Below are 14,209 nucleotides of genomic sequence, written 5' to 3'. Positions count from 1 at the left end.
AATCCACTTTTCTCCATGACAGAATCAGCTGATTTATGTTGATTGCATAAACTCCTTACTACTGTAAAGTGTTGCGTACCGGCGCAAACTCTCAGCATCAGAATTCCGTTCGTCGCATAAACGGTTGACGAGTTCCGATAATCCAAAGAATGGAGCTAAAGCTCTTTAGCTAAAGAATGAACGACCTCCGTGACCTCCATGAGTCTTCGTCTTCCACGAGTTAGAGCCTGAAAGTGAGCAACTTCTGCTTTCGTTTCCGACGGATGTCAGGCACCATCTTGTCTGCAGCCAGATCCATCCGGAGAAGATACAGATCCAGTTTGATATCCTGAGATTAACCAAGGTTTCACTCCAGACGTAATATTCTCATTCAAATGAAGTCATCTTTAAGATGATTTAACGTCTTTCTTGCTGAGTCATTTCTCCTTCAACGAGCTGTCAGAGTGCCTCAGTGCTCCAGGTGACAGATCAGGTGGAAGGAGTCGTCTCCGACACTTTTATCCTTCTGAAGAGACCAGAGGACGAGGCCTGCTGTTGTCGTTTGGAGCCTCCAGCATCCAGAATGAAGCAGATTTATGGGAAGAGAGCCAGTCAGGAAAAACACAGAGCAAGAGGGAAAACAACATATCTCCGTAGTATATAATAAATCTTTGATGGGAAGCATCTGTTGGCTGCATCACCCAAAGAGAAAGTATAAACAGAGACAAAGCAGCAACAGGCTTTGGAAAAAGAAACACTCAACTTTTCACAATAAGAGCTTTTTTCTTTTTTTTTTATTCTAAAAACAATTCAAATGATCACTTCTTTCATTGATCGAAGATCCTTCAAAGCAGCCCTCAGAGCAGTCTCCCCGACTCAAATCAAACTTTTCGTTGTGCTGGAGCCCATTGTGATGCTGTCAGGAAAATCTGTGCAGGAGGAGAAAAACGTCCTTTTGGACGCCGCCCGTTTGTGCACAGACCTGTGAAGACCCTTTTATCTCGCTTTGGTGGAGACATCCCCGTCTGGTCTCCTCCACTCATGCAGGTTAACATGCGAGCTGTGGGGGCCGGTCCCCCCGGCGCGTCTGACCGCAGAGATGTTCACGCCGCGCAGAGGTTTGATGAATATGTTTGTCACTTTATACATCACAGCTCTCATGTCGTCGTTTTACAGAAACACTGTTTAAAACTTTAAAGTCATTCAAGAAATCAGCTAGAAAAGAAAACCAGAAAACAGCTGTTGGAAATTTTTTTTTTTTTTTTTTTAAATTCTCGTTATGAAAAGGGCTGTCACGCAATTTTTATATGTTTGCGATTAATTAATCGTGACTTGTATTAACTAATCTATTTTAATCACATTTATTTTTAACTTACAAACTGCTGTAAAAAGTCTGATTTTGAGATATTTCCCTTTAATCTCATGACATTGTGTTGCTACAACTAAATGAGTCACTAACTTCCATTTACTTTTACTCTAACAAAGGGTATTCTTTCAATCTCGAACTATTAAGAAAAAAGCAAAACATCCGATTGAAGTTGACTGGAGGAGTTTACGATTGTAGAGATTTTTTTATTTTTTATTCAAGATGGTGGTGTCTTCTTGGGGTCATAGGTCAACCAAACTTTAGTTGTGGTTGTATACTAAACCTGGCGGCTTCTGTGAGAAATTTAGTGAAGATCGCTCAATCTTTTTTCCATGCTAAAAAGAGAAAATCTGCACATTTCAAACTTTGCAGCAAAAGGTCACCAAGCTGGAGCCATCCCATAATAACTTCTAAACTTCATTAAATTTCCCCGTTGTGTGTTTGGATGATTTTGTCCTGAGATGAGTGTGTGGTGAGGGTGACATTTTCACTCAAAGATGCAGAAAAAAAGAAAAACTAAATAAAAAGATTGTTGTCCTGCAGTCCTGGACAGAATAATGATCGAATAAAAATATAGAAATTGCCACAGCTGAACAAAAGTCTTAAAATATTCCTAGTTTGATTGGAAAAAAGTGTGAAATAACTATGTTACCAAGAAAACAGTTTTAGTAGAAATTCTCTGAATTGGAGCGAAGCTGCTGCAGTAAAACGCCGTGAGGTCCAAACCGATTTAATGACTGAAAGCAGAAAAACTCATTTCTCTGCTGCAAAAGAGAAAACAAAAATGTACATTTCACTGCAGTGAAAAGACAAAGAAGAGCAGAATATCTAAAAAAGAGATTTAAAAACAAGTCAAAAAGAAGCATGAAGCCGACGTGAATTGAAAGTGACAGAAAAAGCATCTGTTGCCTCTGGTGTGTTCCCGCCGCTACGACCCGGGAGGAGAAAGGGGGCCGTCCTGAAAGAAAGAGGAGGAAACGGCAAAGCAATCCGAGAAGGAGAAAGAACGCGGACAACAAGTGAGCAGCTGCGACATGAAGCGTCTTATTCATCTCATGTGTGCAGAAGAAGCTGAAAAGGGCTGAATGGCGATGAATTGGAGCTAAAAATAGCTGAATCGCCATGAGGAGGATGCTCCTGCATCAACGCAGGCAGTGACACGACTAACTCGCATCCATGAGAGAAAAAGGATGTCTTCACAGGAGCAGAATGACATCTTTCTCTCTTTTCTTTGTTGTTTTTGCTTTTTACAATCGTTTAGAAAGTAACAAAAAGCTGTTTAACTTTTGACAGACAGTAAAAGCTGTTTTTTTTTCCTCATATTCGTCAAGAAAACTCATTTGTCCTGTAAGATTGAACGCAGCCGTGACATTTCTGTCCAGCAGAACTTTGTTAGCAGATGTTATCAATTCAAGTGGAGAAGAGAGGAGAAAGGAGGACGTGGAGAGAGGCTGTTCAGTCCAAGGACAAAGATTGAGTTTCCACTCAAGACACGATCCTTCTGAAGCAGAAGATGGAGGCATAATGTTCTGAACGCTAATGTGGATTTTTGCTTCTCTTATCATTTTTTAACCAGTAATTGCTGAAAAAAAATAATTAATTTGTTTATTCGATAAACAAGCTAAAAAAGATGGACGTTAGGAGCTCTTTAGAAATAGTTTGGGTTCATTTTTAAGGTTTGTTCTTGTTATTTAGAGTCTCTACAAACAGAACGAGAGCTCGAGTTTCCCACAATGTCAGAGTTATTTTCTATAAACGGTTTTCTATTGAACCGCTGAGATAAAAAGGTTTATTTTGAGGGTCCGCACATTTGCAGATGATGTGGTTCTTTTGATGAATTCGACCTTTAACCTCCACTGAAGCCGTTCTCTGTTGAATGTGAATCAACGAGAACATAGAACTATTTTTTCAAGCATTTGTTTTGCCCCTTTTTGCGTCTGACGAGACTCGGAGGAGCATAACATAAAGTGTATTCTTGTCCTAACTTTAAATTAACAAAATCACCAAAAGAATGTCTCCATAATAAAAGATGCATTTCATTTAGAAGAAAGTGATAAACAATAAACAACAATAACTGGAAGAGGTGAAGCAAAAGGAACAAACCAGAAAATAAAAAACAAGTAGATCAAATACCAACAAACTAGATCCTGATGGATTCCGGACGAGCCCCCAATTGATATTACTCCCCGTCTAGGGGATTGTACAATGATGTAACATTAAAAAAAGAAAAATATACAAACAATATAACACTCTCCCAAACAAGCCCAGGCTAAAAATAATCTGGGAATGTATTTACAAAATCACTTAAAACTATACAAAAATAACCAAAGTATTTGAATGCTGAGCTGGAGGTCCTCGTCCAATCAGGTGCTCCGGACAATTTGGGCACCAATCTGCCATTAAAGATGGGAAACAAGGAAAGACAGTAAAACCCTCAACTGCAGCAAACAGAAAACATTTCAAATTTCATGTCCACAGCTGTAAAATCAAAACAGCAAAAAAGTTTTTATTTCTGTTAGTCAGGTTAATTATCACAATTAATTGACAAATTCAAATTTTGGTATTTCCTGACACTGGAAACGTGCTACCTTGGCGTCGACTTGGGACTAGAAGTCCCACATTTTTTTTATTATTGACTCCTCCCACTGAAGTTCCAAACAGGAAGTGGCTCCAAGAAGAAAAAATTCCATAGAGAAAATTTCATGTAGAAGATTAACAGCTGTTACTCAGTCATTCTATTGTTCAGAAGAACCATTCTTAACTTTTTCTTGATAATACTTTTACCTTTTTAAGTAGTTCAAGTTCTAAACTGACCAATCAGGCGCCTCAATAAAAGTAGGTGGAGCCTAGTGGCCCTCATGTCCAACGTTGAAAATGTTTGACAGATTTTGTGACATCTGCTTCAAAGCGGTGGAGTTCACGCACATGCTCAGTGTGAACGTAGCAGATGTCCAGTCTGCATGAACCAAAACCTTTGGACGCGACGTTATCGCAGCTCAGACTGACAGAACTACGACAAACTCAAACCAAACCTGAACCCAGACAGGAATCAGAGCGAAGAGCAAATGCAGGAACACAATCCAAACAACTGAACAAGACAAGCAAACATGAGTGGAGTGACGAGGGAAACAAACCGCCGATCCTCTCAAAGCGTTCTCAGGACTCGACCTGTGTGGATGTTTGGAGCTGCAGCCATCTGCTCCCCAAAACCCCGTCCTTCAGCAGCATGGGAACCGCGCTCTGCCGGCTCAGATACCAGCTCTCAAATAAATATTGTCAGCATAAAAATGCCAGGAATAAACAGAAAGTGATGGTTTGCAGATCAAAGGCGCAGCGGGGGCATTTAAACGCTTTGTGGTGGGGGCACGCTGCCACTCGTCCGGGCCGTCTCTGCTTCCAATCTCTGAAAGTGGGTCTGTGGGACGTCCCGGTTCCAGCAGGCTGCAGCGGGGCCGGGCCGAGGCTGGGGAGTCATGGTGGTGATGGGAAGGGGGGCGTCACTCACGTTCGCAACATCTCAACACAGCTGCTTCAGGAATTCTTGACCTTTTTTTTTAGAGCACATGGCGACCACACACAGTTCACACACCCACTCCAGATTACGTGGCGTCCGTGGCGTCCCCACGCACGGCGAGGCACAAACGTTCAGTCAGAATTGAGCTTTCATTCACATAAAAAAAGGAGCTGTTTCTACACCAGAAACAGGAAGTAAACATCCTGATGAGCGTCGTTTGGGGTTGATAAAGCGTTTTTAATCATAGCTGGAGCCTCACGCTGAAGGTCATTTTGGTATTAATCAGGGTTTTTATGCTGAAATAATCACATTTGACTCAGAAATGAACTCAAAACCTGATCAGAATTCATCACATTTACTTCAAAATAAAAGCCTGTTTGTAGAAATGTGTTGATTTTTTTTTTTATTTTAACTTTTTTGTTTCTTCAATTGGACACATCTAAGCAGTGAGAAAACCTTTAAGGTGGTGTTGACCTCATTGAAGGCCGACGTCGTTAAAGCGTCTGAGAGATTGGAGCTGCTTGAAAGGGTTAAAAGAAAACTCTCACATGGGATGAGTTTTAAAGTATGTGGTGAGGGTGACATTTTCACTTAAAGATGCAGTAAGAAAGAAGAATTACACAGAAAGATCTTATTCTGCAGTCCAGGACAGAATAAAAATATAGAAATGGCCACAGCTAAATAAACTGCTGGAAAAGTCTTTAAAAGATACATAGAAAGCATTGAGATCTTGAGTTTGATAAGAAAAAAGTGTGAAATAACTCAGCGATACATTTTTTATGTTACCAAGAAAACAGTTTTAGTAGAAATTCTCTGAATTGGAGCGAAGCTGCTGCAGTAAAACGCTGTGAGATCCAAACCGTTCTGGATTTATTTGCTGAAAGCAGAAAAATTAATTTCCTGCAAATGAGTAAATGAAAATGTACATTTCACTGCACTGAAAAGCTGAATATCTAAGAAAAAGATTTTTAAAAAAGTCAAAAAGAATCAGAATTCGTCTGTCCTAAAAACTCCTGAGAGATTGGAGCTGCAGACATAGTTTTGGTCAGATGCTGCATGCACTAAAAAGTGTCATAAGACGGCTCTTACATAGGATATTCCAAGGAAAAACTGTGAAAATGAAAATTTAAGGGAACAACTTTATGCTTTGTGCACACGTTTCAAGAGAACTCAAGAGAGGCTGAGCTCATGACGTAGAAAATAAAAATTTTTGTCTCAAATCAAATTAAATTCACTTTGGCTCTGGAGCCACAAGAGGCTGATTTACCTCTGATTAAAGAAAAATCCAACTTTTTTCATCATGAAAAGCAGCTGTAGAATAAAAGTAAGTAAAAGTAGAGTAAAATAACTCAAACAGTTAATGTGTCCCTTTAGGTTCCTGCGGCAGCTGCAATTCCTCCACGTCGTACTAAAGCACTACGACAGATTTTTGAGCTGCGAGTTCCACCGAGAACCAAGTTCAGGTCAGCAAGCACAGCCAGAATTCACTTAGGGTTATGAGGTGGATTTTCTATTTTTAGACAAATTGAAGGATTTTAAATGCACCTTATAGTTCAAAAAATATAGTAAGTGTCACTTAATTTCCTCTGATTTCATTAGAAAAACCAAAAAACTGAAAAATAAGCATTTTTTAATTCTGCTGACATTACACCACTTACTTTACCACATCAAGATGATCCAATAAGACAAAGGACGTCTTTTATTTTGAAGGGAAGTCATGTGAACTCCTTTCAAAAATGATAAACTATTTCATATTTCAAAAAAAGCTATTTTCTCTTCATTTTTAAATTTTATTCATGCCAAAAACAATAACAGTTTCTAAATATTTATCCTAAAAGTAACAATGACATAAAACAAATCAGTGTTTTATTTTTCTAAAGGGGGAAAGAAGAATTTGTGGCTCCAGACGGGTTGTAGTTGGAGAGAATAATAAATCTTTAGGGGTTACAGGATACAGAACCTTGTTTTAGAAGTTCCTGTGTGGAGGATCCTCCTCAGGAAAAAACAGAGTTAAGAAAATAAGAAAAAAAATAGAGATTAAAATTAAAAACGTGAATAATTCTAATGGACACAAAAGAATTAAAATAATCGCAAACATGAAGAGAACATTTAAAGAAGATAAAATGTATAAAACTATTGATATGTTAAATAAAGATGATCCACATGATACGATGGAATCACATGTTGGTGTTTGGACTTTTAGATTGTGTGTTTTCAGCGTCTTTTTTCTGCACAGCAGCATCTTTCCGGACTCAGTCCCACCTGAAATTGTCCCTTCCCTCTTCCCCTCCGCTCTTTTCCTCCTCCTCTCTTTCAGCTCTCCGTTCATTCACAGTATTTCCTCTTCAACTTTTCAATCCCATTCAGTGCGTCGGGTCTCCAGGATATCGCGGCGTGACAGCAGGCCGGGTGTTCCCATGTCCCGCCTGATATCGGCTCTCTGCACACAAACGCACACAAGCTGGTGACGAATGGCATCACAGCCAGCGTTTGTGTGCAGACTTCAAAGGGAGTTACACTTTGTTTCACACAAAGAGAATCCTTTTTAAAGGTTTGACTTGAAAGAAGTCCAGATTTGGTCGTTTTAAAGAAAAAGCCGATTCAGAGAGTCAAATATTATATTTGAAAACATATTTTTAAGTCCAGTTTTGGTCATTTTTTAGAAATGTTTGTTTTTCGATGAAGTTTCTCCTTCATCCAGATGACATCGTCTTGAAGTTGGATCATGGCCTCAAAAACAGATTTTTAGGACATAATATGTTGATGGAAGTTCTCTTCACTAACAGGACGAACCACAGACCAACTTTAATTTAGTTATTACTCTTGAACTTTTGCAAACTTTGCCAAAAAAATTAATAGCTAAAACGCTAAAGTTCATAGCTGAAAATGCTGATAGCTGAAAACACTGAAGCTGATAGCTGAAAATGCTGGAGCAGATAAATGAAAACGTTGGAATTAATAGCTGAAAACGCTGACACTGATAGCTGAAAACACTGAAGCTGGTAGCTGAAATATCAGAAGCTGATAGCCAGCTAAAACATTAGGTAAATGCCAAATTACCCTTAAAAAAAACTAAAAAAAACATACTTAGGTTAGCCAAAACAGCTAGCATGTAGCTGAAAAATTAGTTAAACTCCAATTCAGAATAATTTTTTTTAGTAAATGTCAAAATAGTCCATAAAACTGCAGAATGCCAATTTTTAAAACTTTAAAACTGTAACTTTTTCTCATAATTATGAATGAAAAGGCAGGGATATTATTCTAGAATAAATCAACTTTAACCTTAAATAACTTTTAATATTTTTTCAATATTTACTCTTCATAAAAACATATTTTTTCAAAATTATACAAGTTAGAAATTAACACAAGATAACATCGGGTCATTAATAACAATAAAATAAAATGATCTGGAGGGCCGGATAGAATTACCCCGAGGGCCAGATCCGGCCCCCGGGCCGTGACTTTGACACATGTGATCTACAGGACTGTAAATACTATAATATTGATGTTCTCTCCTGGAGTTCCTTTACTCTCTTGTCTTTCATCAGAAGGAGAAGACTGGAGTCGAGTCGTAATGACATGTTGTGAGCCGGCTCCTCGCCGTGAAGTCTGCTGGCGACCGTCACGCTGCAGATGGGCTTCTGGCTCCGCTGACTGCTGTTGATCCCACGCTCACCTTCACGATATCTCTCTGCAGGTACTACGCTATCTGCTGCCAGCCTCTGGTCTACCGGAACAAAATGACGCCGATGCGAGTGGCTCTGATGATCGGTGGCTGCTGGGTCATCCCCACGTTCATCTCCTTCCTGCCCATCATGCAGGGCTGGAACAGCATCGGCATCGACCACGTGGTGAGTGCTGCCGCTGAGCGTGTGGTGACGGTCTGCAGACGACCCGGGTCTGTGCCGCTGAAACAGAGCTTTGCTGCAGAAGAACTGAAGGAAAACAAGTCGCCAACATAACGTGCTTCCACGCAAACTGTAGTGTGGAGGAGCATTGTTTACAGCAGGGAGGGAGGGACGGCCTCCTGTGTTGCCACGGAAACAACATCAACATGTTAAACACAGAGACAGAAGGATGAAGTAAACTACAACCACAGAGATCACACAGATGCTCCATGTTCATCTGAAACTGTGACAAAGTTCTGTCTACAATAGAATAGAATAGAATAGAATAGAATAGAATAGAATAGAATAGAATAGAATAGAATAGAATAGAATAGATGTCATGCTTGTTTTAGCAGCCTGGGTACTAACTGTTGAATTACAAGAATAAAATGTATTCATGACTTTACGACATTAAAACTCGTAACATTGATTTCTTTGGTGCCCTAATACTCTGTTCAGGTTATGTTTATGGATGTTTCTGTTGCTCTCAAGTTTTAATTTACTATCCAAACATGGAGGAACTGAACCAGGAGGACTCAACCTGGAGAAGAAGATGCAAAGAAGGTCAGACCTCCGTGGACTCAGGTCAGAGGTCACGATCCAACAGTCAACTTGAGGACAAACATGGATCCATGGGCGAGTTGAAGGAGAAAGACACTTGGAACATCTGGAGGATCCACTAGATGTTCTGATGAATCTGGACTCACACCAACAGACTTTCAGGACCAATAAAACGTGCAGTCGGACACGGCGGTGGTGGGGTAATAATATGGGGCTGCTGTGGATGATTTGATGTCATTGTAACCATGGATTCTGTCATCTACAAGACTGAAGAGGACTTGGTTACTCAGGATAGCAGTGAAGTGTTTGTTTGGAGGGAATACCGTCAGTCAGATTCTGTCTCCCTGGTTTCTGATTATATTTATTGGAGTTTTTGATTGCCTGTTAGAGGAGGCGCTGGCGTTTGCTCGAGGCGTCGAGCTTCCTGTCATCAGGGTCATTTGTTTGGTCATTTGTCCTGCATAAGATGATCAAAACTCTTCCTCTTCTCCTCTAATCTACTGATAAAGTTTAGCAAAACAGTGAAGTTCAAGCTCTGCAGCGGCGGCGTCTCTCTGCGGGTCTAATTAAAACAGTTTGAATATTTGAAGCCAGGCAGTTCTGGCACCAGCCAAACTCCAGAACTCAAAGCCACCAGAGCTCAGGTGACGAGAGACAGACTGTGGGCGCGTCTCCGAGGGGCTTTTATTTAAAGGTTTTGTGGAGTATTCAGCTTTTTTTGAGAATTCACACCAAAGATCATGAAAGGGACAAGAGTTTGGGAGATTTGGGTTTTTGTAATAATGGTTAGGGAGCAGTCATGTTTGTGGTATTTATTGAATTACAGTGAGATTCAAACCTTCAAAACATTTGTAATGTCATCAATAAACATTCAGAGGACCTGTTCAGATCCAAAACACCTGAACCGAGTTGGTCTGCTGCTACACTTGCTGGACTGTAAATTCACTTTAATCTCATAGTATTACTTTATTTTTCTACTTCTTTTGTGGTCTTTATCAATAAAATTTTCAATTTACGAGATTTAAAGTTGTGAATTTTCAACTTTTTCTCGTAAATGTATGTCTTAAATCTCGTAATATTCTTTTTTTTTGCTGGCCCCGACACCCCGCTGTACTCAAACAAGCATTTCAAATCTCACAGTAAAACTGAACGATGCCGTTTTAACCATTAAAAACACAATTTATTAATATATGTCACGTTATTACAGCGATGAATCCAAAGCGTTCATGAGTCGGATTAACATTTTTGTCTTTCTGTTTAATTTAGAAACTAAAAATTGATGTGAAAACTGCATCACCTGAGGAGTAACAGCAGTAATTTAACAGAGAAAGAGTCAGAAAACATTTGAGCAGTTTTGCAAAAACATCTCATTTAACGGGGAGCCTGAAGCAGATCTTCTCAGGGTATCGATGTCCCTCATAAATGACAATTTCATTATGCATCCAGATGAACAGCGTTTGTCTTCATCACAGTGTGGATGTTTACGAAAGCAGTAAAGAACAAAACTACACGTTAAACATATTTAGCTTTAAAAACCTGCATGTAAAAATATTCATGTTCAGTAGTCCGGCTCTGTGCATAGAGAGATCATCTGTTTTCCTCATACGTGCATGAAGTAGGAATAAAATCCACATCTTCAGGCTCACGTGTCGGGAATCCCAACACGTCCAGATTGTTTTACACTCAGACATTCATAAAACGTCATTCATAAAGTGCTGCTCCAGTTTTTATTCATGGGGGAGTGAAGCTTTCAATCAGCGTTTATCTCTTCATGTCGGCGCTCTGAGCTGCAGCGAGCCGCACCGATTGGAGGAGAACATCGTCTTGAAACATTATTGTAACTCTTCCTGTGTTTGACGTCAGATCGAGGAGAGGCGCCACAGCGGGGGCAGCAACACCACCTCCTGTGTCTTCATGGTCAACAAGCCATACGCGCTCACCTGCTCCCTGGTGGCCTTCTACATCCCCCTGGTGCTGATGGTGCTGGCCTACCAGAGGATCTACGTCACGGCGCGGGCCCACGCCCTGCAGATCAGCATGCTGCAGCGCGCGGGGGGCGCCGGGGGCCCCGACTCGGCCGACCATCAGCGCAACCACCGCATGCGGACAGAGACGAAGGCGGCAAAGACTCTCTGCATCATCATGGGCTGCTTCTGCCTTTGCTGGGCGCCGTTCTTCGTCACCAACGTGGTGGACCCGTTTATAGACTACAGGGTGCCGGACCAGCTGTGGACCGCCTGTCTGTGGCTGGGCTACATCAACTCCATGCTGAACCCCATCCTCTACGCCTTCCTCAACAAGTCCTTCCGCCGTGCCTTCCTCATCATCCTGTGCTGTGGGAGAAAGAGGTACCGACGGCCGTCCATCCTGACGTCGGGCGCCGCCTGCGCAGCCACGCAGATCAATGGCTCCACGCACGTCCTCAAGTAAGACCTCTACGATGTTTTACGGTGCGCTTCTACTTCTGACATGAAGCTGACATGAAGTTCAGGGAAAAAGTGGTTTGCTCTTCTTTAAAGGAGCCAAAAAAAAGTACAGAGTCCCACCTCTACGTTCAGAAAAATACAGCTTTTTTTGTTTTTGTAGCTTTTAAATGTTCACAATAATTACATTGTAACAATGGTACATATTTTTCTGTTAAAATGTTTTTTATTTCACTTCTAAGAGCAGCACATACAAGTTCTTATTAAAATAAAATACTCTGAGTTGAATTGGATCCTCCTGCAGCAGGTTGACTGGAATTCAAAACTCAAGGAAAGTTTATTTTATTATAACTTTACTTCACCTTCTTTCTATTTCTCTTTTTGTAGAGTCTATTTTTTAAATCTATACATGTAAAAACAATTCCAAACTTAAAGAACATCTGAGCAAAAAAGAGACTCTCTGGTGCAGCAATAGATAAGAAAATTCACAAGAAAAGTGACAAAATTCTTGGTCTTTGTGATTGTGTGAAACTGTTTGAACAGGTGGTGAAAAAATGATTCTTCCATGATCCGGATAAAGATCAAAAACCCTGAACCTGTGTCGTTCCATGTGGAAATTGTCCCTGATTTCACAGATTTGTGTCTCCAGCTTGTCGTGATCTGTGAGTCCCAGTGCGATGCAGCTCCCAGCTGCAGGAACCGCCGTCTCCTGCTTGTTCTCGGTTGGCGCTATAGATTTGGCATTTTAATTTGCTGGTGTGAGAGTCGTCGACAAAAGGTTAAGCGTTTGCAGAATCAAACATACGCGTGCTGTCGGCGAGAAAAGAAAAGAGCTGCCAGAAAACAAGCCGTTAGCGTTTGATAGCCGCACAACATATTTCATGTTTTCCCACAATCCCCTCTTGGCCAAAACAAAGCGCCTCAGACCTTCTGTCCATCACAAATGTTGCTTTGAAGTGCATCATGGGACGCCAGATGAAGGTTAAATTAAAACCCATCAGAGGATTCTGGTCCGTCTTGGTTTGTTGGGGTCTCGTATCAGGAGTGAAGCGTGTTTGTGTGCAAACATGTGCTTTAATTAGCGGAGGTCAGGGAGGTGGGTTCATCTGCATGCTGCTCTCCATCTCAGCAGGTTTCTCTGATCTTCATCGGCAGAAAGGTCGTGACTGCACAAACCGAAGCCGTGATAATAAACAGACCGGGGAGAAGAGGTGCTTCTAATTTGAATAAAAATGAAATTAAAGTCAATTTTTAAAGATTATCCGTCTTTAAAAATCCAAAAATATGAGTTTCATGAAAAATGTGTCATCTTGTTTGTTGCTGAAGCTGCAGCTCGTGTGTGAAACTACAGAAACTGTGGTTGTCTCTGAACATATCTGAGTTAAGTGTTGAAAGGAGAAGCTCCCACACGGTCAGGACACAGAAACAGAGAAAATCTTCCACTGACTGTGATTTTAGGAAGATGAAAAGTTATTTGAAACTATTAGAAAAATCATCATTTTGATGCTTTTTTTACAACTGAGTGATTAAACTAAACAAATCATAAAATATTTAGTAGTTAAAGCTATAATCTGCCCTCACTGCCCCCATTGATCCCCCCTCACTGGCTGCTACATGCCCCTCCCTCTCCCCCCTAAATCTCCCCTTCTGACCCCGCCCCACCGGTCAAATTCTCATAAAAAAAACACATTTTCCAAAATAGAAACTTTTGTGTTTGTTTTATCTCCATAGCAACCACTATATTTTTTGGTTGTCTAGATGAGACAAACAGATTTATGTCATTTTTAGAAGAATCTGCAAAAGCAAATTTTTCAAATTTCCTTAGCAACCGAGGTTTTTCTTAGCCACGCCCACCTTCCTACAATAGTAACATCATGTGACGTATTGTTTCGTTCAGCTTGAGACAAGGATTAATATTTTACATTTTCACTGTCTCCCGGTAAAAAGTTTGTGAGCAAAAGAGAAATTATGCTTTTTCGAGCTCGCCATTCGAACATTATTCAAAATCTACAACTTCTAATTAAAAACTGTTTTCTCAATTAGCTTTCCAATGCTTGAAGATTTACAAAGGGATAGATTGAAATAGGTACTAATTGTGATTTTTTTAAAACATATAAATATATATATATATATATATTCAACAAAGGTCAGCAAGTTTGTATCTTTTTTGCATTGAATATTTCACACTTTGCTACAAATTGGCTGCCAAGCCGTAGGTCATGTGGGCATCCCAAAATGATTTTTAAACTTCCTTTGGATATTCCTGAAACTTGTGTTATGGTTTTTTTAGTGCATTTTGAAATATTTTTGGGGCCCCATCAGGAGATTTTGGCAACAGTCATTTTGGTGTTTTTTCCAGCTGTCATGTCACCATTCTTCTTAGGATTTTTTAGAGTTTTTGCTCTCAGTAAGAATGCCAAAACAGTTTCCTCCAGGACGACTGCAGGACACAACGATCTGAAAAAAGTCAAAACATTTG

The 14,209-nt window shown here is 40.3% G+C and overlaps 1 protein-coding gene across 7 annotated transcripts in view; it reads left to right on the top strand.

Annotated features, from left to right (window-relative positions):
• Window positions 1-14,209, top strand: part of htr4 (5-hydroxytryptamine receptor 4) — a 167,716-nt gene that overhangs the window by 122,653 nt on the left and 30,854 nt on the right. For 5 of the 7 annotated variants that reach the window (XM_024260401.2, XM_024260402.2, XM_024260400.2 and 2 more), the window contains 2 exons: window positions 8,557-8,710; window positions 11,171-11,733. In XM_024260401.2, coding sequence (XP_024116169.1) covers window positions 8,557-8,710; window positions 11,171-11,733 — 717 coding nt within the window. Of the gene's footprint in view, window positions 1-8,556; window positions 8,711-11,170; window positions 11,738-12,859; window positions 12,933-14,209 lie in introns of those variants that run through there. The other 2 variants (XM_036213840.1, XM_036213841.1) reach the window with 2 other exon arrangements.

The sequence above is a fragment of the Oryzias melastigma genome, linkage group LG10 (assembly GCF_002922805.2).
Source record: "Oryzias melastigma strain HK-1 linkage group LG10, ASM292280v2, whole genome shotgun sequence".
In the NCBI taxonomy this organism is placed as follows: domain Eukaryota; kingdom Metazoa; phylum Chordata; class Actinopteri; order Beloniformes; family Adrianichthyidae; genus Oryzias; species Oryzias melastigma.
The sequence above is the reverse complement of the archived record's forward strand: the minus strand, read 5'-3'. Positions and strand labels throughout refer to the sequence as shown.